Here is a 27,306-nt window from a genome sequence, read left to right on the forward strand (position 1 = left end):
GTAGAAATCAAATACTGACATTGGGCTTTTCTAGACCATGATGACTGACCAGCAGCTTTCAAGACTACTCCTTCAGTGAGCCCTAAAGGAAAAGAACTATAACATCTGACTCTTAACCTCACCTCTGTAACATACTGATGGAGAGACACGTCAGGAAGAATTAGTGAGAGAGGGGGAAGAGCTAAATTTTTTAAGAAAATTTAATGCTGTCATAGCTGGAAAGCTTTCCTTGATAAGCTTTCTTTTAAAAAAAACCCAAACAACCAAGAAGAGATGTGATAGCTAAGGATAAACTTAATAGGAAGTCAGAAAAAAGAGACATTGTGTTCGGTCAACAGAACGTTTTATCCTCCACACAGTTTTCCTGGATGAAAATCAGACAGTTTATTCAACATTTAGTAAGATTAATGGTCCCTTCCCACGCAAAAAAAAAACCAAACCATTACGTTCAGTGAATATGCTTTGATATGAAAGCTACTTTTGCATGAGGAACTGCTCAGAACACTTAGGACAAAAGGCAGCCATGTTTGGGGCTGATAAAAACTGAAAAGGAACATGAAAAGAAATAATAACACCCAGTCAGTTGGCTAAAAGTCACTGTTTTGGAAGAAGGTAACCTTTTCTGATCTTCCAAACTGGGGACTGCATACCAGTTTAGTACTAAGCAGAAAAGTTATCCATGCTCAGTCTGGAATGGAACAATTATCTTCCTGTTTTCCAAATCAGTGAACATTATGTTGACATTCATCAGCTAAGAAAAGGAGAACCAGAATTAAATGCTCCAGTTAAATCAAACATGTGAGAAACAGAAAGACCCTTAAGTGCATTTTCTACATCTCTAAAAGGGGCAATGGCAATACATCATGATCAAATATTGCTACTTGATCAGAGACCTGTAACAGATTATTGCTGTAAAATGCTGGTAAAATGGCTACTTGTTACTGCAGCACTAGAATTACTACCTACTCTTGGCTCAAAATTGTAATTCTAAGGACTAGATGTACAAGAAGCCATGGTACTTATTTGCACAGGCACATGAAGTGAAGGAGTATGAGTTTTGCAATAGATATACCAGGGAGTGCAGAATGCATGTGAAAGATTTAGAGGTTGACACATGACAGAAAATCAATGGTTTACCAAGACAGAGGGGTCTGAGTATGTTCATTCCCACCATGAAATTACTAAACATCTCTGCTTCTGGAAGCAGCATTTCATCCATGAGATCAAAGAGGGCAACAAACAGCACTAGCTGGGGAAAATATAAATTTCCAAAGTCATGTATCCTCAGAAGAGCATGCCATTGAAATGCTAAAAGCCACAGAACTATAACCACCACATACATGTTTGCTTTTTGTTTTGTTTTTTCACAGAATGCAAGACAGTCGCAGGTAGCATTTTTTACAGAATATGATCATCTGAGAATCAAAAACACATCAAAAAAAGGCTTTGCCTACCAGCTGATTTTGGAGTGAATTTGTCCCTGTTGGCTGCACATACTGCCAGTAGCCTGTATCCAAGATCCAAGTCAAATCCTTGCTGAGCTGCCACTCGACTAACCACCTGCAGAGGGAAAGAGAAAGTTTCATTAGGGGTTTCTTGAGCTCTTTACAAAGTGACATTAACCTGCTTTTTTTCTTAGCACTAATGTTAGACATCTGAATCTGCTGCAAGAGCACAGTACAAACACGGCATGAGGCAGTGCTCCCCAGTAGTTTCCAACACAAGCACAGTGAAGTGAACGCAGGAGTATTGCAGTGATTCAGTAATTTGACCACCTGTCAGAAGAAAGACCTGGTAGTTCCGTGAAAATTGGACAGACAAAAGCCAGAAGAAATAATGGAAGAGCAATGTATGTAAAGATTGTATAGAATACACTTTACTGTATTTGAGATGTCAGGATGAGAAATCCTCAGTCTCTCCCTCTGCTGTACAGTTCCTGGCCCTGCTCCCAAGGGCAGTGCCCAGGTCCTTTAGGTTAAAATGCCCGCTCCACACTGCTGGGCAGGGTTGTCCTACACTGTGCTCAGTGTCACAGTTGCTGCATTTCAACAATACTGTACTGGGAAGCACATTTACCACAGTTATAGAATGAACAGACCTGTGCAAGAAGCATTTGCCAAACATTAAATTAGGGTAAGACTGTTGTTGTTGTTGACTGATCTAGAAGAACTAGCAAAACCAGGCAAATTGAAGACTCTAGTCAAGGATGAAAAGCAGTCAACTGTTTCTCCAAGCCAACAACTCAGCTATCAGCCAAGAATGTATCCTCTTAAAATCTGCACAGCACAAACACAATCCCACAGTCATTCTGCCAAATGATGCTAAAGTTATACACAGCACAGCTTTTCTATTGCCTTCCAGTGGCACATGATGACTTCAGACTCAGAGGCACAGATAAAACAGATTATTCTTAACAGTGCCATTACTTTGCATTAAAACAATGGTGAAGGAACTGCACAAGAAACAGACCACCATTTCCCGAGGCAAAAGAAAGTCCCTATCTTTACCAGCTTACAGTACAAGAAAATATACTTCTCCCACCCTTTCTTCATCTGAAAGCATCTTTCCTAATAAATGACGCTGCAATTATGTGTGTTCAGGACTGCAAAAAGCAACAGTATGGAAGAGAGTGAAGAACTAATGTATGTGATAACTTACAAACATTATCTTATACTTTTTCCAATATATCTACTTTTCCTAATTAACAATTAAGAACCAGATTTATTTCCTTAAAAGGATTTAATATGAAAGAAGTTCCCAGGAAGATTTTTTGTTCTGCTGCTCCTTTTAATTTAAAAATTAGACATTTATGAGACTTAATCTGTGGAGTGTTCCCTCCCTAAATTTAACCTTTCCAACCTCAAAACTGACAATAGAGCTTCAGGAAAAATAAGTGAAAATTGATCATTACAGTAATACACACCTACTGTTTTATCATATTTATTCACAATTACAGCTTTTAGATAGAAAAGTAAAAAGAAATAAAGTAAAATAAATAACGCAATTATTTTTGATAAACAAAAAAACATTTTCAATTTGGTAGATAGGCCTTTAATCCTTTACATGTAGAAGTCCACTTGTTAGCATCCTGGCTAAGACTCTAGGTCCAAACTTGCAAAATTAGGAAAAAAAATAAAACTAATAATAATAATAATTTAAAAAATCAATAAAAAGCCACCCAGAAAACCAGTAAAAAACAGAAAAACAAGAGGAGAATATGATATGTCATGTTTCATGCTGAATTAGCAATAGGAGTGAAGACTGGTGGGCTGCCATGAGATCTGGAAAATGCTAACATACTTGGAAATCTGTTTCCCTTTTCTACTTCCAGTATCAGTTTAGTTCAGCTACCCAAAAGTAGATATAGGGGGTGGAGGGGATAATGAGAAGAAAACAGACAAAAAGTTCTTCTGATAAATCCAAAACCACACCTTGCAAAAGGCTCCTGAGAACAATGTCTCATTAATGTACAAACATTATTTAAACTCCTTTGGCCGTCATCTATTCTCCCATCACAGAGGAACACATTTCAGAGTGCCAATCAGGTCTGTAAAACAATGGAGAAAGGGCCCTCCCATTTTCTGTTTTGAAACTGCATATAATCATTAAAGCACTTATTTTGAAGCTGGAGAAAAGCAGATACACCTGGTCATCAGTGAGCACACATCAACTCAGGAAATGCATTGGCTGCTTATATGCTCAATTTGTTTTAAAACATGAAGCTACAAATCTTGAGACTGTCTTAGCAAGAGGCCAAATCACTACTCTCAACTGACATCTTGCTAATTATGGAAAAATTCTACGAAGTAACTCAGGAAACAGAAAGAACTGCAAAACCCACAAAAGCCAAGTTCTGCTTGCCCTGTCTTCACTGAATACTCTGCAAAGCCTTGGTCAGTGCAGTCCTAACCACAGGCTGATGCCTAGCTTTCTATTCTCCCACATCACATCAGTTCCCTTTTCTTCATTTCCCCTGCCAGAGGAGCAGTGCCATGAAGCTCAGAGGGGTGGAAAGCAGAGCTTTCCAGAGTGTGCAGTCCAAGACTGACCGCAGCCTGATGGGCACAGCCCGGCCTGGGAGCTCCCACCTTGAGGCGGCTGAGGCAGCGCCCCAGCAAACACCACACGAGGACTGAGCATGAGAAGGCAGAACCTGAACCTGACAGTGTGCAGAGGTCACCCAGTCAAACTCCTACTTACTTCTTCATGCCAAGTGTGAGGGAAAACAAATTGGAAATTTGTTTAAGCAAAAAAAAAAAAAAAAAAAAAAGTAACCTTGAAAGAAAGTTCTTCCACTGACAAACTGCACAAAAAGTCCCTTCTTTCTTTCAAAAGAAACTTAATAGAAATCATTAGAAATAGATATTTCTAATAAAATTTCTGTTTTGCCAGGAGTTATTTTCCATCTACAGTTTCCTTGTATGCACTCCATTAAATGCAGGAAGAGGGCCTGGTAAACAAACTGGTGGTCTTGTGCTCAAGAGGGCTTTCTCTGGTCCCTTCTGCTCAGTTTGCTCAGCATGAATAGGGCAGTACATCTCTATTTCCTTTACAAGAAATGGTTAGGTCAACTATGATAAGTGCTCACAGCACTGCAGACTCATGGTTGAACACATGGTTTCAGCTGCCTCTTGTCTGAATTTTTTAACAAGGTTTTTTAACAAGGTTGCATTGACTGTATTGCTAGATTTTCTTTCAACTGTGACAGTTAAAGACTAACTTTTATTTTAAAATTAAGGTCAATGGAACAGATCATGCATCCCCCTCCCAAGACCCCCTTTCAGGTGGTCTACAGTTCAAGTCAGACATTGCTCACTTGGTACTTGTCAAATGTTCCTCTGTATGCAAGGGACCCCTGGCTTTTTAAACAGACACTGAGAATTCTCAGAAACAAGACGACAAATGCGTCATAGGAGCAGGATCCACAAAACACAAGGAAATAGCTACAAGACATTTAGTAAGTTTAATAGATTCAGGTCAGCAGACCCTGATGAAATTTACCTTTGAGTGCCTCAAAGGAATTTACCTGGACAAACAGTGTAACTGCTAATGATTATCTTCAGAAATTCATTCAAGACAGAGAGCTTGGTGATATACCAAATCTGGTTTTAAGATGTAAAAGGTGACTCTCAGAAAATGCATATTTCCAGAGAGACAACAAAAACAGGCAGAAAAGAAGTAAGAAGTACTAGGTGAGCAATACAGAACATCATCATGAATACATAAGCACCATGCAATTTCCTTTGACAAGTTACCATATCTTAACTCTAATGTCTTTTGACATTGTCTTATGTAACACTATTGTAACAAAGAAATATAGCCCAGATGACAGAAATACAAATTTTAATCAGATTATTAATTAGTAGTCCTTTGTCAAATGATAACTTGTGCTTGTTACAGGTAATTTCTATGTATTTAGTCCTGACTTGGACAATGACAGAGTAAACTGCAAAACTTCTAGGTGGTTTTGCAGGCAAAAAAGTCTGAAAACACTTCCAGGAGAGGGTAAGAGTTTAAAATTACCATTATACCCAGGAAAAATCTTGCAAAAATAAGACCAAAGACACACATGAAATACTACAGATCAGAAAGACAGAAAAATTAAATGCCTAAATAGAAAATTAGGAACAGACATTAATCTTCTCAGTGTATATGTGACTCACTGGAAAAATGTTTGAAGTAATAAAAATCATCAGGCACTGGAAAGACCTACCTATCATTCTCTGGCTTTTGGAGGGTAAGGGGATTCAGAGTAGACCAGACAGTAACTGTATCACATATTGGCTTGGAGAAAAAGACTAGACAGCATGGTCCCTTAGGTCTGTCCCAAGCCAAACCTCAGTGATTCCAGGCACCTGCTGCCAACTGGAGCCATCCAGCTCAGCCTGACCCCTGTCCCAGGAATTCTACCACATTTGAAACCTCCCATGATTTCAGTCTTTTTCAGGTACCAGTGCAGACCAGATGGGATCAAGGCAACAATTTCAATAATCCATTAAATTTTATGGCTAAGTGATAATGATAACATTTGCAAAGATACTCTTTCTCTAACTACAAATTCAAATCCAGCAAATCAGCATATTCAGACAACGTGTAGCTGGTACCACATGTTCAACCATGACTTCATTCTGCAATGCTGTAAGAACTTAGCTTACTTGACATAACCATACATAACATAGCATTCCATTGAAAAGTAGTGCATTAAAAAAAAAAAACAAACCAAAACCCAGACATAGTTTCCAGTACCACAACCATAAATTGAGATCATCACCCTTTATCATGGGTGAGAGAGGTGCTTGGCCAGCTGAAGGTTCAACACCTAATATTTCTTGAAGTTATTTTACAATAACATTCCAGACAGCTAGACTTTATAAAAGCTAGGCTATTTCCTAAACACACTTGCAACACCTAGTTTTATTTAAATTTTGATAGGGCACTAACAGCTATTTTAAGCTGTCTTTAAGGGAATATATACCCTATCTGCAAACAAACACTATTATAACATCAAGTGCCAGTAAGAAAATCTGATCACTTCAAACCTCTGAAATCTTTAATCTGAATAATTTAGATTTAATTCTGAATAATTCTGATAAACAGCTTGCAAAAAGGAGACATTGCATTCACTGTCTGTGACTCAGCTCTGCAGAGTTCCAGATGTCTGAACTCAGGGTCATTGACAGTGAGGAGAAAATGATGAGAGTGAGGTTTTAATTACATGAAAGGCAGACAAATATGGCTACCAGGATCTTTTCTTTGCTGAATTTACCTGCAATACTTCCTCCCCTCCCCGCCTCCTTTCTCCTTCTGCAAGGCTAAGGAGCTTCACCACGGAGCTTCACTCCCTGCCCTGCTTGTCATCACCCCACCAAGTACTGGAACAATGCGGCTCTCAACCTAACAGCCCTGTTAATCAAGAGAGCTACACGACTGCTTATTTCTAAACTCCCTTCCCATTATGTTGCACTTTCAATGAAACTCTTAACTAGCAGCAGTCAAGAGCACTCCCCCCTGCTGGCATCAGAATGAATTTTACCAATTCAATTTGCTGGTTGCTCAAAACTAAAAATGCCAGCTGATTGCTAGTTCAGACGGCTCCGTGTTCAGCCACTTGTGCATACTTGAAATTATCTGAATGCAGTTTGAAGACTACAGCAGAAATTTTGTAATTAGAATTCTGCAATGTAGATGGTAATTTTTCCCCCTCAGTAACACACAAAGATCAGATAAACAGGAAGCAAATTGAGGAATTTTGTAACATGAATAGTGATCTGCCTCAAACAGGAAAAAAAAAAAAAAGGGTAAGAAAAGGAGGAAGAAATCTGTGATCTGAAGTCCTGATCTGATGAGACTCTTACACTCCAGTTGTAGAAGGGCTGCCTCAACAATAGAGACAATCAAAGCAAGTCAGGGAAGTTAGATATATCATTAAGTAGTTTCTTGCCTTTGATGCTTGAAAACAGACATTAAGTAGGTTCTGCAAATGTAAGAGAGTTTACAGAGTCCTTGTATTCAAATTAAGAGTTTTGTTAAAAATTATTTCCCACTCTCTAAGGTGGATAAAGGCCATTATTTTCCAAGTAAAACAAGCCAGTATGCCTGCCATGTACTTTGTGATGCTTCCTGCAATGGTGACGTAAATCATGCAGAATAAGGGTATCTCCTCCTTTACATCCTCTTCCTCTCTGCTTCTCTCTAACAGCCACTAACATCAAAGAGAAGGTCACTGTACTCAACCCTCTCCACTGAAAATTGTCCCAGAGGAAAAGAGGCACGGACTGTGCTGTAATTAAACCAGCTGATCACTGGGTCACTGCAATACTGCTGCCACCTGAGTCCTGGCACACTCTGAACAGTGATTTGCATGAAACACACACTGCTCATACAAAGTGACAGGGGACTTTCAAAAACACTTCACTTTGGAGAGCAGGAGATCTCAATGAGTTTTAGATAACCCATGACAAGACTAAGAAAGTTTAGTAAAAAGGGCTTTAGCAGACCACGAAGTGAAAGGACAAGCAGCAGCACTGAGTTATTTGGTAGTGCTCAGAGCTGCTGGGAAGCAGAGTGTTCTGTGCCTGCTGGCTGTACCCTGGCAGTACAGCACGTACACAGCCCTGGAGTGCTGTGCTGCTCTGCAAACACAAAGCTCTGTGTTCAACAGATGCCTGGAGAGCATGATGGGAGCAGAATTTCTTCCACGTGAACTTTTTGCTCTGGAAGTCTTGGATACAAAGAATAAATGTACCATTTCTAGGGCTCTCATGGGCAGCTGCAACCTCCCATTTTCTGGGTATAGATATGCGGAACCAATTCTTCCACCTAATTAATCACATTCAAATCCTGATCTGATTAGAAATCTGATTTTTGGAATGTCACAGGTTGATTTTTGATTATGTACTTTTCACATTAAACAGAATGAATCCAGGCAAGCATTAGCAACATTTGCAGTCTGAGATATCCTGTTATGGAAGCCTCACATTATTCAGATATGCCATTCTTGGGAGGGGTTTTTTTTGTTTGTTTGTTTTTGTTTGGCTGGTTTTTCTGTTGTTGTTTTTTGGTTTTGTTTTTTTTTAACATGTATGTCTTTTTTTTAACCAATTATGCTCTTCACACCATATCAGACAAGCTAAAATAGATTTCTGTATTATGAAACTGAGAGCAGTTAGGGTTTTTTTCTCCTTAAAATGATCTAAAATAATCTCAACAGTCTCAATTCCAGAATTTTCTGAAGAGAAATGCAGTTCAAAATATTAATGTACTATTGTATCAGTATCATTAAAACATTAACTTTTAGTGGATACTCCAATCAGTTTATCATTGATGCTTGTTATTTCAGCAACTCTTATCTGCTGTACAGAGATGTAGTAAGAACTACAAGCAGAACAAAAAATTTAAATGAAATCCATAACCTTTAGATCAAGTACAGCTAGGACTACAGCTTTGTGTTTTGTTTGTTTGCTTGTTTTAATTTAAAGAAAAATATTTCTTTCACAGTATAGGTAAGTTTCCCACATCTGACTGGGGCGGACCCAGTAGTTGGAGAGGAAAACCTAGAAGATTAGGATTTGGGGGGAAGGCATTTTTAATTACCCTTTCAACTACTATTTCGGCATAGTTTTTTGTGGACAATCTGGAGTAGGAAATATTTGCATCTTCTTCCTGCAAAGAGAGATTCAGATCCCAACCACAGTGGTTAGAGACAAAAGCTTTCACTACAGAAGCTCTCTTACATTCAGTGATTTACCAGGAGCCAGCTAAATTCCTCCTACTGTCCAAAACCATTGCAGTAATGGATTTTAATTTCTTAGATGAAGCCCCCAGATACAGCCACAGAGTAACTGCACACAGCTTTGCCTCTCTCACTCTTATATTTCTTGATCGGATGCACTGAAGAGCCCCAAAGAATGATAAACTTGGTGCCTTGTAAAGCTGAAGCACAGCAAGAGAACAAGGCAGTGCCTTTATGGTCCTTTGCTGAAGACAAGCCTGTAAATCTGTCCATTTTGCTCTCAGCTGTCTCCTCATTTCCATTTTTGCTGCAGCACCAACATAAACCTTCAATAAGATCATTACCCAAAGCTTCAATAAGATCATTTACATGTTAAACTGCTTGGCAAGAGCAGACCATGGGATGAGACTACACTGCACCTGAGAAGGGGCAGAAATGAACAAAACAGCCTGGGCCAAATGCTGACTGAAAGTAGTTTGTACTGCAGCCTGCTTTGAAGCATTCTTTCCTGAAAAGCTTTTGACCAATATTTTGCTTCTGTCTCCCATACACAGAGATATAATTCAATTACTGTGTAGCTTTTTGCTCAATGTTATTGTTAAACGTGACTTTCAGTATCCACATGGATTGGGAAATGGTTAAGAGAAAAGTTAACCTGTGAGTGATTAAAGTACTTCGATTTCTTTGCTTGGACAAGCATCTGATTTGGCCAAAATAGGGTTATTTTTAAACTGCTGTGTAGTAACTGCAGCTGTTTATTTCAGAAGACTGCAAGGTAATTCCATATACAGTACATTTTTAAAGAATTACATTTTGACTTTATCAGGACTATCAGCCTTGCCATAATATATTCTAGTACTAGATTAAGAAATTTTTTCAATCCTAATAAAAACACAGCTCTGCTTTGTTTGTGGGAAGTGGAGGCTGCTTTCATCTGCTCCCCATAACACCATGGAAAAAGTAGTATTATATACAAAAGAATATCATATCCATTGCCATTTCAATAATTTACAGAATCAATGATTTCAATTATAATTCAGTTTCTGGCCTACAGACTGTTTATTTGATTTGAAAATAACTACTGTTGAAAAAGAACACCTAGCTTTTCTAGGCTAGTTAGAAGAAATTTTATTGTCTCTGAGAAAGATCATAATTTGTTTGCATGAATTCCATAAAAGCTGTTTAAGGGAACCTTTCCACAGCCCGTAGTTTGCAAGAAATAAAACAGATTCAAAGCTTGCCCCTTTATCCCTGACTTATTATTTATCTGTTGAAATGAGTATTCTTTATAAATTTTTATTACCTGCTCACTTTAGTGATTTTCTGTTCAAAAAGTTAAGCTCTAGAATTAGTGTCTGTCAGAACTGTTTGAACATAGCAACACGGTGCACTTGGATCACATTTCGGTCAGAAGAGGCACAGCTTTTGGGGCTTAGTTAATGAAAAAATATTTTCTATTTATGGCACAAGTAATTGGTTTACCTATGTATCCTTTTCTATTTGACTGTTGCACTGCACACAAATTCCCCAATTTTGTTCATAGGCCTTGACAGCATTAGCCTACTTTACCACAAAAGGAAATTATTTAAACTCCAAATGAGTAATCATTTAAAGTATCCATTATGTGAAGTATTTGACAACTGAAATGAAGCTGAGATACTTTTTTAGGTACCTCTCTGGCCAAATTTACCTCTTGTATCAAATCTTGAGTTTCTTCTAGAGATTCCTATTACGTTGCACACAATGTCACTGGAGCCCACAGTAGCAAATGTAACTTCAGGATTATAAAGTACTGCTGATGTGGAAAAACTATCTCCTGCAAACAGCCAGTATGTATACTGTGCACAGATTATACAAAAAAAAACCCCAAAAAACAAAAAAACAACAACAAAAAAAAACCACTAAAAAAACCCAGCAAGGCATGACAAACACTAGACACATGTTACACATGTTGTTGTTCAACAATTTCTCTCTAGCAAACTCATGAAATTTTCAAGTCACCAAGATTTATCTAAGTGCTGGTATTATTAAGAAAACCCTCTACAACAGGCTATTCTCTATATTATTCTATATATATTTTCTGTATGTTATTATCAAAACCAATAATTCCATAAATGAAGCTGGAAGCTCCTCTGCTACTGACAATGCAGACTATTTCTAAGATCATTCTTCTGCATCTATTCTGAGACAGGCAGCAAGAACACAAACATTCAGGTGGTTATCCAGTTACCAGACATTACTGACAGTCCCAACACAAAGACAGGTAAACAGAACTACTTCTAAGAACCACTTCTTAAATTAAAGCCTTATTTCAAGACTGTGAGCATATCTGTCCTTTATTAATTGGATTAACTCTAATTGGTTAATTTTTGCAAAAGATTATACATAGACTTACATGATGCAAAAGAATCTTACACCTATTATGCTTATGTTATGCTGATCTGTGATAACCTATTAAGCTTGGCTATTCATACCACAACAGATCTGCTTTGCTGCTCTGTCATCACATCTGATGCATTTCAACTTTGCAGTGTGTGAATGACTGTTTGCACATTCCTGAGAGAGCCTGCCTTTCTGCATTCATGACATCCTCAGAAGTTTCAATTTGGATTAGTATATGTTGTGTTACCAGTCATAGGACATGATCATTTCATATCCCTTGATGGCTCCAGAACAGCTTAGCATACCACTTATTCCCTGGTCAGAGACTTAATGGAACAGAATATCATAAAAATAACAAAAATCATTCTCAGTACTACAGAGGGGAAGCTTTATGAGCAAGCAAGCCTTTTTAGTATTTGTAAAATTTCCAAATTAAATGCCTAAAGAAACACACAGGTTCAATGTTGCAATGATGGTAGAGATCACTTGCTTTAAAAAGTATATCCAAAATTATGGAAATTTTTAAGGGAATTTGACTTCAAAGGTAATTTTAGAGGCAAGCAAAATAAAACAATAATCCTGTTTCAGTGGTTGAACAGACTTTCATACTGATTTTTCATTTTTCTTGTAGCATAATCCTCACAAAGAAGTAAGAGCTGGTAAACCTTATCAGCATTAAGAAAAATAGGCTCCTGATAGTACAGAACATGAAGCTATGCAATCTGATGTTAAATCTACTCATGATATTCCATTATTTCAGCTACCTTTGACTTATTTGCAACTTTCTGAATAATTTGTCTGAAAAAAGACTGAAGATCTATTGTGTTTGTTAAAAGCAGACAAGCCCCTTTTCCTGTACAGAAAGAAAAGCCTAAAAATCCATGTTGGTTAAATGATGAATCAGAACATATTAATTAGAAAGAAATTATGTATGAGAAAGCTTAAATAGAAAAAATATACATATGAGGAAAAAAAAATTAACCAAGAGACCTTGCCCACTGTACTGCTAATGTATGAAGAAGATACAGGAAGTACAAACCTCTTGGGATACAACCATGCTGTTAAGGCTATTTAATGGGAAACAGGAAGAGGAAGAGGGATGTACACAACAAGAAATTAAAGAATATCTTTCTTAGAGGGATTTTAAAATTAAGAACAAGAAACATATTCATTGCAGTTTATAGGCATTCTGCAAACCCTGTGTATTTATCAAACACAGAACAAGCCACCTGGTTAAGTTCCTGTGTTATTTCCTTGTCAGGAATGTAATGAAATTACAACACGTGATAAAGATGCTGCTGCCAGTCAGTCTTACACTGCAGATAGTTCTCTCCCACAACAAGCTTGGGAAAGGGGACATGCCATCCTGTTCAGATTTCAGGGAGAAGTATGAAGCAAAGTAATACATGTGACTCAAATTTTAACATTACTTAGATGGTAAGATTGGTTTTTTTATTTCAGTCTTGTCAGAAGAAAAACAGTATTTTAATTTCAACACACTGAAAACCACATATTGTGTTTTACCTCACCAGTTTTCATGGAACATTTCCTGCCCACTTTCTGTACACTCTGTGAGGAGAATGAATCACTGGCAGTCAAACCTTATTTTGACCCTTCACTGGGGCAGGGCTGAAGATCTGCTCATGTAGAAAGAAAAGATTTAAACAGCAAGGAAGTTGCAGGTCAGACTCACAATGCTTTAGCAGAGGCTGTAGAGAAATACTGTGCATGGATTGCCCAATTATACCTGAGGTGAATGTCTCCTTTCCCAAAAGCTACCCTGAAAAATGCTAACAAAGTTATTTAAAAGTATAAATAAAATATAGTTATGGTCACATTGGACATTATGTGCATTTTCTCATAATTGAGGCTACCAATAACTTTGACTTCAAACAGAATTGTTAAATATTCTGTCTTTGGACTTTACCATTTTGAAGTTCCTTTATTTTATTTTTTCTCTGACTGGAAGATTATATGCATCTCCTATTACAATTAGATTTATTCTAACTTTCTGAGGGATGCTATACACTGGAGCACACTAAGATGGAGCCATTCCTTAACGTTTGGATTTCAGGCAACTAAACCTCAGTCCTAATGTCTGTTTTATGTATACCAGCTACACATTGCATGAAAATAATCCATGAACTTCTGCCCCACAACAAATAAAATGACAGTCCCTTCTTTAATAATTTCAGAATTTCTGTTTCTTTTGTGACTGTTTAGATCATGTTGCTTGGAAAAATGCAGTGAAGCTTTTAAACCTTCTGCTCAGTCAGAATTTAATTCATTTAAGGTCTTGACTCCGCTTAACAGTTCTGGACTGCTGCTGCTGGAAAACAAAATATTCAAAACCAAAATGCACAGAAAAATATATATTTTAATGCATTATAATGAAGTTGCTTTAGGAACTACAGTGGTCTTAATGAAAAGTGAATGAAAAGAAAAGCACTGAAATCAATGGAATTGTTGGAATTACTATGTCAGGATGAGATCTGCAGTCAATTCATGTAACAAAGCTGAGCAGGCATGTCAGAAACACTGTTTTGCTGGAAGAACAGCAAATTTAGAATAAAAGGCAAGTGGTCCTTCAGCCCTACGAAAAATGCCAAAGGAAAACAAATACCTGGAAAGTTCATCGCTCTGTAAGAACATGGCTCACTTAGCAATTTCAAACCATGAAAAAATACTGTATGTGTATAACAAATAAGCTAGCCTGTGCATTTGTAAGTAATCAAACGAAAATCTTTAGGCCTCTTATGCTCCAACTTCTTACTGCATTTTGCTTCCTGTTAAGCAATGGAGTCAAATAAACAGGTTGTAGGGTCTGGCTTTATGTAAAATGACAAAAATTCCCTTAAAATACAGATTCTGAAAATCAAGTTCCCTTGGCCATGAGAGAGCGAACAGAGTATAAAACAGAAGGGGAGCCACTGTCACAGTAGGATGGACATACCGTCAAACAGCCCATCAGGCTCTGCTCAAATGGTCTCTGGAAGGCTCTGGGGTCTCCACACCAGTCCAGGAGCTCTGTTGCTGCATTATGGAAGTTTGCTGGGTTCTGTAAGTGCTGGAAAGGGAAGGCAAAGCAACATGGTAAATAACATACATAAGGGCTGACATATTCCTTTCCACATCACATTATTGCAAAGTCTGGCAACTAGGAACAGCATGTAATTCAAAAGCAAGACTCAATTGCACAGTGAATGCAGAAAATCCTACTTCATTCTTATTAACACTTAAACCGTTTTCTGACATGACTTCATTAGTTAGAGACAAGCTGTAGCTGAAATACCAGAGCTCCCCAAACTCTCTCCTCCACAGCACCACCTCTCCCACCTACAAATCACAGTGAATTTGGATTCCACTTGGAAATCCAAATTCATTGTCTGAGCCCAAATTAAGAGAACTTTTAGTCTCAGGTTCAATGTCTTTGAAGTGTGTTTATGCGCCACTGTTAGGATATGCCAGCACAGCACCTTCCAATAATCAAGATTTCCATCTTTGCTGCTGGCCAATGAGTCAAACGTGACAGACTCAGAAAATGCCAGGGCCAGGGAGAAGCACACTCTCTATACCAATCCTTTCCAGGAACCTTGGCTTCTGCTGCTCGTGACATCATCATGAGCAATTAGGGTGATCAGCTTCAGGATCATGAAAAACAGAGGGTTATTTCTTAACTGAAAATGCTTCCACATGCACAGAAGGCATGCAAATATTTCAGAGGGGAACCCTTATCTCTCCTGAAGAGGGTGGCAGGATTTCGAAAGGGAAAAAAAATATCTGAGTTTGTTTTGAAATTTACATGGGCAATAGATTTTTTTCTTTTTTTTGGCAATCACAATAATTTCTGCCTTTTTACTGAAAAACAGGAAGTCCTGATTTTAGAGGCACTTAGTAAACTTACCTAATACTATTGTTCACACTGTCATCCCTCTCTGTCTACATTGCCGAAGTATTCCAACATTTTAGCTGGAGCAGAGGGATGGCACAGGAAAGAATAAATTCAATTTACACAGTAATATTGCTACTAAATTCTCCAGTTCTGATGAGGGTCGATGTGTCAGTGAAAACTCCAGAAACAACAAGAAAAGAGTATTTAGGAATTGTTGGGGGTTTTTAAGTAGCGGTTTTAGAGCTTGGAATTGCTGAGAAAAATATGAAAATGATATGAATGTCTTATCTGGGAGGCACAAATCTCAGGGGCATCATTTTTTAAACATATTATTACTTTTAAATCAGTTGCATAACTTGGGAAAACATGAATGCTCATTTCTAAGCATCTGGATGAACTATCATGTTCACAACCTATTTTTTCTCCCTTCATGCCTGAGTAGCTGCATATATTAACTTCATGACAAATGAAGTGAAAAAAAAAATTCCTCTCATGCCAGGTTTTCAGGAGTTCCCAGTCTGTGAGCTTTTGGACCACGTTACATTAGATAATTCTTATTCAATGAACACTCTTGGTCAGAGGCCTTGTGTTTTAACAAGGGATGACTGACATGCAGGGCATGGATTTTTAAAACAATAGCAGAATTTGAAGAAGCAGGCACTGTGCAAAGTGGGTTTCTATCTCTGCTCTACCAACACGGGTACAGCTCACACTACCAACCAGTGAGAGCTTTACCTAGGCTGCACTTCAGAACTACATGTCTGGCTGATCATATATTTATTGGTGGAGGAGTCAAATGACTGTGTATATAGATTAAAGGCAAGAATTCAAGTGAGTACATGTAAGAAGCCATATTGTAAGGCTTCATGTAAAAAAAAAAATCCCATGAACAGAGCCAGTAGTTTGGGTTATCAATCTTCCAAGTAAAAGGGAAAAGGATTCCTTTTTGAACTCTTCACTTAAACCACCAGAGAAGTGACTGCCTGACACCAAATCTCTCAGTGAATACAGCTCCTTCCACAGGCCACTTTGATCTGCAGGGGAAACAGAAGATGCTTCAAACCTCTCTACAACAGCACGTGTAAGCTAAGCTCTGCTAATATCAAATACACTATTTCCAGAAGGCAAGAGAGGCACATGAGCTGGTGAACAAACTGCACTTTACTGAATGCCTACTGTACTGATAGGACTTAGGTCACAGATTTCTCAGAAGAGAAAAAATAACCCAAACCAAAACCACAGAAACAACATAAGGAAAAGTTCACTGAAACCTATGCAATTTTTTATGTGAAACAGTTTTTAGTAACTCTTCCCTCCTTGTGGGAAAAGAAATTAATTGATATCCACTGATCAAAAGCCCTAAGTAAGAGCTACATGATATTTATCCTCACCAGTGTTGCTGCTTGCCAGACACACACATCTTCTGCTAAAGCTTACAATGAAATTTCACCATTGAGAAACACACACTACACCTGAATTTTTACAGATATAGGGTAACAGATAAAAAGCAGGGCACACCCTTATCCACATGCTTAATTTTCAGCTTAACACCACAGAAGGGCAATTTCTACTTACCATAACACCACTGAAAAGCAGTATCTTTTTTTCCTAGATTAAAGTTTCAACATGTATTAAACTTGCACTTTGCTATGGAAGAAAAGGCTCCATCTACTTGCCTGTGCCCAAGTAGGGGTAACCTCAATGACTTGGTTTTAACTGCTTGTTCTGCAACCCTCCAGCAAGCTATTTCACTGCATCAGGACTCACCCCTGAGTGACACTATCAGAACCCACTTAAACACAGAGGGGATACGGAAATCCTGACTTCTTAAATGCAACTGCCTCACTGAAACCTGTTTAGAAACTCACTGGGCTCGATAAGCAATTCTATTAGTTCCACCACAGACTAAAATCTCCAAACAAAACACAGAAAAAGTCAGAATACCAGCGGGTCCTGCCTCTATGCAGTGGGTTTGAGTAGTTTATGGGATAAGATAAAACCTGATCCCGAGAGGACACTTGCAATGTTGCACAGAATTCTGTCTGGGACATATTTCTCACAGCTTTCTGACTTTCAAAATAATTTTAAATTCAGGTTCTCCACCAGTTTTTCTTTTTCACATTCAAAGGCTAAGTCTACTTTGAGGAAAACAAACAGAAGATCCAGCATGAACCAAAGCATGAAGGAAGGTGCAATTCCTTCCCTCAGTTACATAAGAAAACATTCCAAATGCTTGCTGTGATTTTTATTTATTGACAACTTAAACACTCTATGTGGAGCAAAAAGCTCCGATGTCATTCACATCCTCACAACAAAAAGCCTGCCTGAGAGGAATATTACATCTACCATATTCATCAAGCAGGAAATAAAGAGATATTCTCAGTTCTCGATCCAAGAACAGAAGTACAAAACAAAGCTTATGCCAGATCCATCCATCAGCTTTGTTGTGAGGTATTTTACATGCATGGCTCTATCTTCTTCAACTGAAATTATTGGCAGCATTCTGAAGAAGCAAGGCATGTGTCTGAAGAGTCTTGTCTGAAACTGTGCTTCTTGTAAACAAGGGGAAAAAAATCCACCTCATTAGTAGCTGGTTTAGAAAAACGTGACAATGAACCAGATCTGGTTAAAACACATCTTGATGTATCTACAAAGCTGCTACTGAAGGGCCACCTAACAGCACCATGCTTGCAAGCAATCATGTTTTCAGCAAGTGGAGAGGATTTGTATGAATAAAATCTGAAGCAAAAAAGAACAAAGCCAATGAACTGAACGAAGCAGTTATTTACCAAATTGCATTCAGTATCATTTGCTTTTCAGAAGACTATTAGCGAAACATGACAATTTCTATAATTGAAAAAAATAAGAAAATTTTCAGTCTAATCATTTATAACACCCCAAATCTAGTATTCCCTTAGCCTGAATAGAACAGAAATCACAGAAACACTTGATACATGTGAGTATATCATTACTGTGGGGATCACCAGGTGATGCTCTGAAGAGTGAGTCTGAGTCTCAGAGACATATTTGATCTTGGAAGGGATCTCTTGCTCTTTGTAGCTACTCAACAGTCTGGTGTAGTTGAATAGAGAGAACAGCAAAAGACTTTGCTATCCATTCTACTATCTCCAAGAAAGAGTGAACTGTACCAGCAAAGTCCTTTTCTGAGGACTGCTGACATTTGAGTTGGATTCCAAGGAAGATGGGAACATCTACTGCTGCTCGTGACCACCTCTGGCTTAAATGCTCTATTTACCTAAAGAACAAACCACCTTTGTAAATTTGTGTGGACATACAGGCAGAGGATGCAGGTACAGTCGGACCCAAGTTCATCAGATTCCACTGCAACTGTGTGCCCACTCCATGGTTTACTGCTCTGTCATCTCCTGGGGTGAGGGCAACAATGATAGTGTTGAGAGTTACATACTACAACTGACATGTGGCAATTTTTGGTCCCAATGTTTCAAAATACAACCACCCATTGAAATTGTTACTCCCTTCCAATCAAACAGTGATCAGAAAGTCTTGATATACAATAAAAACTCTGCAATGGGCACAAAAATATAAGCTTCATTCCACATATGAATTCAGGCCCTTATGAGTTAAAAAGGTATATATATCAAAGACCTTATTATTTAGAAGGATACTGAAGCACAATTTGAGTACCCTCTGGCTGGATGGGTGAAAAGTGGGTGAAAACCACTTCCTGCAACCCAATATTCAATATGATTTTGGAGACTGAAACCAATTACCCACATTAAAACATGGCAATGATGATGGCCTTATCTTCTCTAAATAAAGAAGACTGCAACCCTTCTCTACACTTGTGTACTTTAGACAGAACAGTCTAGTGAGAAATGCAAGAATATCAGTCAAAATTAAGAACAATTACAGAGGTTTAATATTATCTCACATCAAGAAATGCTAACGTGACGGCAATGGTATATAAAATGAATAATTTAAGCATGAAATCCATATGTTCCTGTTTGCTGCTATAGAAAACAAATGTTGAATTTCAATTTACAAATGACATCTCTCGTGGAGGATTTTTTCCTGTTTTCTGTGGAATACATCAAACTGAAGGCAGAGACCTAAGTTGCCACAACTTAACCTATTTCAAATGAGATGTCATGCAAGTAAGTTTTTGAGCAGCAAACTGCTTAACTATGCCAAACAAGTTATTGCATTTATTTACGTGATGTCGCAGCAGATTATGAAGGCTGACTCAAGTTGTCTGTTTGTTTTGCCGAGTTACGTCTGCTCTGTGTCTCACTCCTTGATTTAATTGAACTGCTGAAGATAATATAACTTATCACACAGACATTATGCCATGTTGTAGATTCTAGGTTAATTAACAGTAGCCTACAGTCACTGAATTTCTCACATGGTTAGCCACTTGGACCCTGTCTACTGTCTAGCTTCACTAATCAACGAGTCTGGGAATTTTACATCAGCAACAAAAAACACTGGCAACACAGGGAGCTTTTCAGTGCACAGAAAAAGAAAGCACAGAGAGATGTAGGAAGCCTTTTCTTTGCTCTGAAATTAACCCCTTCCTACACACCATGTGGCAAGACTGCACGCTTGGCAAACGTTCTGGTCCATCAGCTGGGGAGAGTGAATCCAGGAGGCAGCTGTCTCCTGCAGGACAGAAAGTCTGGGCTCCTGTTCCACAAGCACTGGGGGCTGCCAGCCCTAGAAGGCTCCCGCCTCCCTCTGCCTTCTCCTGCCTGCTCCCCTGCACAGCACAGGAGGAGACATGCCTGCCTGCATGGTGAATTAGCCCCATTCTGCACTAACAATGTGAGCTGCCCTGGCCCTCCAGGAAGGCAGGCAGGGCAGGTCCTTGAACCTTAGCACTAGCAGGGGAAACAGCAGCAGTGTGAGCTACTGCAGGGGAGGCCCTTCAGGAGCCCATGGGAATGGGCACATGTTACAGCACAGTGTTTTTGCATACCAACACTAGTCTGAAGCTGACCTAAATCCTCGGATACATTTTGTTGGTGATGCTTAGTCTTATGGCAGGTTGACTCTGTGAGCTTTCTTGCCCAAACATGTACTTCCAGCTTTTTCAGCGCCTCAGACCACACTTGCTGTTCTGACTGTGATCTAACCTCCCAAATGCACACTTTCAGTTATCAGCTACAGTGAGATCCCTTATGTGACCATGCAATCATTAGACCTGACTCAAAGAAAGTGGCAGCAAACACAAGGTAGGGCTGGGAAGGTACCAGGACTCTGCTCTCAGCAGCAGTTTTGGATTAAACGCATGGCAAAACTTCTCCCAAAGGTGGAGCTGTATCATCAGTGTAAGAGGATGACACAGTTAAATTCACAGCATAAATACTCCTCCTGCCTCACAACATCCTCCCTTTAAAAAAGAATAGCTGTACTTTTAATTATTTCAAGCCAGATAAATATTTTGTTATTAATATTCCTCATTATTCTACATAAATATAATGCATACATAAAAGGTGCCAAAAGGAAACACAGATTTTTAGTGTTCTGATACTCTGCATATTTACTCTTGAGGTAATCCTGAGACTTCAGCCAAGTTTAGACAACAGGTTCATCTGTATGCTCTCAAAACTTTCCAACCGGTCCAGAATTTCAAGGTATATAAAACCCAGCACAAAGCCCATCTCTTCCAAACAATGAGGCCAGGTACTCTGCATGACATAAATTTTATATACATTTGAAATGCCTGTGTACAACTCTGAGGTTCACATGACCTGCTTGCTATTTTCAGCTGCAAACATGGAGGTTTTCAAGCCTTTCTTGACAACAATGGAAATTAAAATTCTCATATGGTTGTCATTCTATGAATTTAATAACAAAACCAGAAAAGTAGCTATCAAAATTTATATATAAAAGTAAGTATACTCAAAACTATAAATGCAGAAACCATAATTCCTTTGGAGCTAAACCGATTGATAATGTGTGGTGAAGGAGCTGACCCACTTCACTTGTGCTGATGGAGCTGACTCCATCAGTACTTTTGTAACTCTGGTGTTAGAAAAGAGTATGGTGTACTCACTCTGGCATATCTCACTCTAACCCTTGAGATTGGATTTGGTGGCCAGGTGCTTTGGCAGATTCTGCCAGGCAATTCAGACTATTTTTTGTCCATCTTAATGCTCATCCAGACATGTCTGCAGTCATGTGTAATGAAAATACACTTATATGCTGAAGGGGGGCAAATAGGGGAGTAGGGAAGAACGGGACCTGGAAGAGAAAGGGCAGAGAGAGCTGGCAGAGATTACATGCCTTTCATCTGAAACAACTGGGAGCAGAATTACCATGCTCCTGCACATGGAGCAAAGGGCGTTCAGCTCCCAAAGGAAAACGAATCACCTCTCTTAGGACTGTAAATAGGATTTCTGGTCAGACACCCTTGACAGAGCATAACCACGGGGAGACAAAGCTGGTCTCTCTTACTCAGTGCACAGGTACACTGCTGTTAGACCTGAATTTGATGGCTCACTCAGTACCATAACACCTGCAAATCAGCAAGAGCCATTTGCTTTAACACATAGATGGAGCCTTTACTACTCCAAACACTGAGCAAGCTCTGAGCCTGTCTCCCCTCATATGCAAAGGCCTCTACTTAGATCCCCATCCACCACTGGCTGCCAGAAAGCTCAGGTATGGAAATACAGGACAACATTACCCAAGAATACACTTTAAACATAAAAAATGACATGACCTGAAGTAGGAGGTTTCTCCATCTTTTTTTTTTTTTTTACTGTCAACAGTGATTATGCACACCTTGTCCTATCCATAAGCAGCCATACTCAGTATATTAAAAACTCATCTGCAATCAATATTCAAAACAAATGGTCTTTTTCATGAAGATAGAGGGGAGCATTGAGCTCTTCACTGTCTTTTGGGAGTGTGATTTTTGTTTATCTGGATATGGGTTTAGATAGTTCAATTCTCTACAGTCCTTTTCAATATCAAAGACTGTTTTATTTAGCAAAAATTAAAAGGCTCAAGCTGTGCACTTTGCATTCAGATAATCCCCCCTCCCAATTTCATGTTTGTGAGATGGAGAGATCCCTAATTAATAGAATTATCTTGCACTTACATGGCTCATTCCATCGGAGGCTTCATAAATATTTTATTAGGCTCACATTTTGAGAGGCACTAGATATACTAAGTGAGAGATTAAGACCATGTTACCCATTCCTACTTATGAAAACCAAGCAAATGGAGTCACCTTTGCCCTCTTTGTCCATTGCAGCTTCTTTTTCAAAAGAAAACAAATACTGAGCAATGACCAGCACCTCTATTGGTTGTTTTAACATCAGGAAAACACTGAGCAAGATCACATGCTAAACAAATGAGAAAAAGAAGAAATAAAAAATATGAGCACCACTGAACTGAAAAAACCCCAAGCTGTTCAGTTATGAACTGTAAAGAAACAAAACTATATTAATGCAGATTTTAACTGATGCTTCTCTCATACTCTTTTAGTACAAAGTGTGTGTGTAATTCAGTACTGACTACAGAAAAGGTGAATGCCTGGTAATTGAGCAGCCCTGTTCTGCTGCCTGGATCTCCTGTACCATGAGTCTTGTGAGGATGATTGTACACCTATATGGCATGTGCTGGAGCAAAGGAAAGATACTGCAGCCTTGGCTTGTCCATTAGTTTTACAAAAGCGTAAGGAATGGATTTAATATCTGATCCTCAAGAACTATACATAGAAGCCAGAAGAGCTGAAACAAGAATCATTCCTTAACTCTACTGATCAGAACTGCAACATTGTCTTCCTTTCAATCTACGTAACTGCAGTATATTTATGATATTCTTTGATAAAATTTATGTTAAGCAAATTAAACTCCTTTAGTCATAACCTACTGTTCCACCCCACCCTCCCCTGCTCAGGAGGAAACTGACTTGGGGGCCTAAAGGCTGTGATCAGATCTGACTGAAGATGGATATGGGGCAGACTAATGGTAGTATGCCTTCATGTTCATCTCTTGACTGCTGCTGCAGGCTTTGCACCTTCCTTACCCCCAGCACCTGCACTGCTGTGATGTCAGCTGAGAGCAGTGGAAACAGTATGGTTTACAAAAACTCCACATAATCAGAGGGGTCAGAAGTATTTTTCCTTAAGCACTCACTAACTGATTTTATGGAATAAAAGTCAAAAGACAAAGGTACAACTGTTTGCTCTTTCTCCAAGGCCATGCTCAGTCATGCAAGGCTCCAGTCTCTCTTTAGATTTGTAATTACAGCTCAACAGAATTATGAAATCAGTTTGCCTAACCAGTTCACTTGCTCTTCTTGGCAAATGAAACAACTCATTTTCCATGAGTATCTCCCTATTACACCATGCCAGCATGAGATGCCTCTCTGTGCGACTACAGCAACAATGCTGAGGCTTCTTCAGCCTTAGCACTCCAGCAAAGATACAGGAGCTTTCTTCTCAAATGCCCTTGTGATTTTCAGCCAGTAGTTTCAGTCCTAAACATCCCAACAGATCAAGGAGTTAATTTTCTCCAAGCAGTGGCCATACTCTTTCTGATACAATACCACAGCACTATTAGAATAATGTTTCCTTATTACAATAATATTGACACAAATTGGTAATGGATTTTATTGATAAAAATAGGCTTATTTGTTTTAGACTTGCTTACCTGCTGTAAGGCAAAAAAATCTACGTTCGTAATGTGTTTTAGTAGAAGATTAAGAGAAGGACTCAGGCAAAGTGGGGTGTCTACATAAATACTTCTGTGTTGTAAACCATTTCATAATTTTAGGTATATATCACCTCATGAAAAGCTTGGATCAGTGGTTTTCTTTCATGCAGTTCTTATCTTACCAAGGTGTTTCAAGGACATTAAAGAAGTATTACATCATCCCTTTACTGGAAAACTATTGTCAACAACGCCTTCTTTAAAAAGAAGTAAAACCACCTAAAGTATAAAGTGAGTTGATGGCAAGGGGGAAAAAAAAAAGCACCAGCTTCTCTGATATACGTACTGAATCAAATTTAAAAATTTAATTAAAGTAGATACATTTATTAATTTTCTAAATTTCAGAAGAATAAATTCACTGATTTTGAAAAATATCTACTAGTCTTCAGTATATCCTGAACAGCAGCACATTTGTTGGACATACTTTGTTTTGCCATTTATTTTTTTTCACTCGTTTGAGTAATTTACTTACTGAGCTTTTTATAGCACTTTTAATCAACTGTTTTAATCTTTATTATTTTAATCTCTTAATCTATGCAGAGATAAAATCTCAAGGTGACTACTTAAAATGATGACTACACAAACTGCTACCACAGTGGAAGATGTAAATTCTCATGACCTATTCTCACAGGTCCTACCAGCCAGCAAGGCATTACTGAGATTTTTTGCAAATCAAAAGGAAAAATGCTTCCCCAGATAATTTTTCAATTACAAAACTGCCCACAGCACCTGCTGTGTGACCTGCCCACGTACAATGTGTTAGTGCACAGAGGCAAGAAGGAGTGAACACACCAGTGAAAAGACTTTTCCTTCAGGAGATGATGGCAGAGGTCTGCACAGCTGAAGGCTCTTGGTATTAACAGTACTTTGGCCACTATAACTCATTTGAAAACACCTGCTTTTACAAATGGTAGAAAACTTATGTGCAAACTCTAAGCCATGCCTCTATGGACTTGCTGTTGCACACAATAGCAGCAAGTCAAGTAGCAAGTGCATATGTAAAAAGGAAGATCCAGAAACAGCAGGACAGAAGTCAGGGATGTCACCAGCTGTGTCACACTTTCACTGCAAAGCTTGACCCAGCTGCTAACAAAAAGGACTTCCTATGCTCATCTGACACCAAGGTGACATCAGGGACTCCACTTACAGATTTCTAGAATTTTCAAATATTCATCCTTATTTATCCAAAGAATTTTAAACCACAGGCCAGATTAATTTGCTGCAGAGGAAAGAATGAAATTATACTAAATCCTATGGGTAATAGAGGTTTTCTGCCTGAATTTAAAATGTGCACTTTCTATTTTGAAATGGAAATACTAAGGATACTAACACAACTAATATTAAGAGTAGTAACACCTGAGCCCTCAAGGACAGGTGCTGCAGTAGAGCAGTAGAACTGGGAATGGGCAAAATGAAGCTGCCACCACTTTACCAATCCACCTCTCAACCTGATGGGTTATATTCCACCCACTAGAATCCTGCCAGGTAAACAAACCAGCCAAATACTGCAAACAAGAAGGTGCTCTCTTCCCCCTCCCCACCAGAAGTGCTTCTAGCAAATTGCCTCTTTGCTCCTTCCCATGCAGCTTCCCTACCAGGATGCAGGATCTAATGAGCAGGAATGTTGACTGACAAGTTTCTAAATGGACTAGAGGAGCCAGGAAAGCTGGTCTGCTGTCAGTTTTTACTAAACATACTTTAGTCTAGCAGAGGAATATTCCAACAGACTGAGCACAAAACCAGGCAAAGAACTTGTGGCTATAGGCCTCAGAAAAATAGATACAAAAAAAAAACGTAGCTACTAACACAACACTGATGGACCATTCAACCAATAAACTGTAACACTTGAGGCCCATCAAATGTCTCTTTAAGGAAAAGGTATTTTTCCCCTTTAGCCTTGTTATTTCACATTTAGCTGCTAAAACTCCTGTAACAGTTATATAGAATACCAAAAAAAGTATATTCTAAATAAATGCATTCTTCATAGGAATACTTCTAATTTTCAAAGTTCTTCAAGAAAAAAATTTTTATGAAACTACTGTGGGCAGTTTTGTGAGCCCATGCAAATGAAAAAAAAGGGAAGCATTTTTCCTTTTATTAAAATCTTTTCAGCTGTAATTTCATACCAGTCCTTGGTAACCAGTCCAAAATATACTAAAAATGACATGTTTAGGACTGCTTAGCATTTACATGAGCCTGCAACAATAACACTGAAGAGCAGAAGAATTAGTTCAAACACTTCAGAGCTTAAAAACAGTTATGTAAATATACAAAGAATTCTATTTTCCTCTGAATTGCAAGCTACCAAAAACCTAGCTGCTGAGTGATGAAAGAAATGGGCTTGCTTGTTTCCAATTTGAGCAAGAAAATATCAACACAAACACACAGCAATTACAACTTTTAGCATATCTCTCTGAATGGCTGGGTAGGCACTAAAAAGCATTGCTAGGCAGCAATTCAGCAAGCCTTCTGGAAAGAAAGAGGGGAGAAATGCTAATGGGTTTCTGGCAATCAGCTGTGTGACGTGTGTCTCCAATTACGTGGTGATCCTGCACCGTTTGATGATCCAGCTCAATGTGCCCTGATGTACCATGACACAAGCACCAGAACCAGCCTTCTCTGTTCCCACCATGATCTAATACTTTTGACACCAGAGAGCCTTTTCACACTTCTCCTTCACCTGTTACTAACATTTCAGCACAGCTTTAGTACAGAGCCTAACAACTGTACTCAGCACAGCAGGAAGATATCACACACCCTTTCTGAGAGGGGCAGCTTCCTCATAATTTCAATATAGAAAAGTTTTTTTTCATCTACTTCTTCGCAAGAATTTCAGAAGAAACATACAGGAACATTACAAAACTGACTGACAGCAAACAGACACAAAGGGTAGAAGACCCTAGATTTATAATAGCTCCAAGTTTTTCAGATAGACCAATTAGAGTAAGAGTAGAGAAGTGTTATCCAATCCAAGCCACTGATTTCCCCTGGCATTTGCTCCTATCACCTAACAAATGCAATGGGCAGCATCTGGTTAAAGCCACACCTCTGGACTGCTCTGAAGAAGGCTTTAAGAAACCCAGGCAATTCTTTAC

The 27,306-nt window shown here is 38.7% G+C and overlaps 1 protein-coding gene across 9 annotated transcripts in view; it reads right to left on the minus strand.

The window, feature by feature from the left end:
- The window catches only part of ZMIZ1 (zinc finger MIZ-type containing 1), a 336,761-nt gene that overhangs the window by 123,969 nt on the left and 185,486 nt on the right, over positions 1-27,306 (minus strand). For all 9 annotated transcript variants that reach the window (XM_050975941.1, XM_050975945.1, XM_018910990.3 and 6 more), the window contains 2 exons: positions 14,568-14,681; positions 1,455-1,560 (listed from right to left, as the gene is read on the minus strand). In XM_050975941.1, the coding sequence (XP_050831898.1) occupies positions 1,455-1,560; positions 14,568-14,681 (220 nt within the window). The remainder of the gene's footprint in view (positions 1-1,454; positions 1,561-14,567; positions 14,682-27,306) is intronic.

This window comes from Serinus canaria, chromosome 6 (genome assembly GCF_022539315.1).
Source record: "Serinus canaria isolate serCan28SL12 chromosome 6, serCan2020, whole genome shotgun sequence".
Classification (NCBI taxonomy): Eukaryota; Metazoa; Chordata; class Aves; order Passeriformes; family Fringillidae; genus Serinus; species Serinus canaria.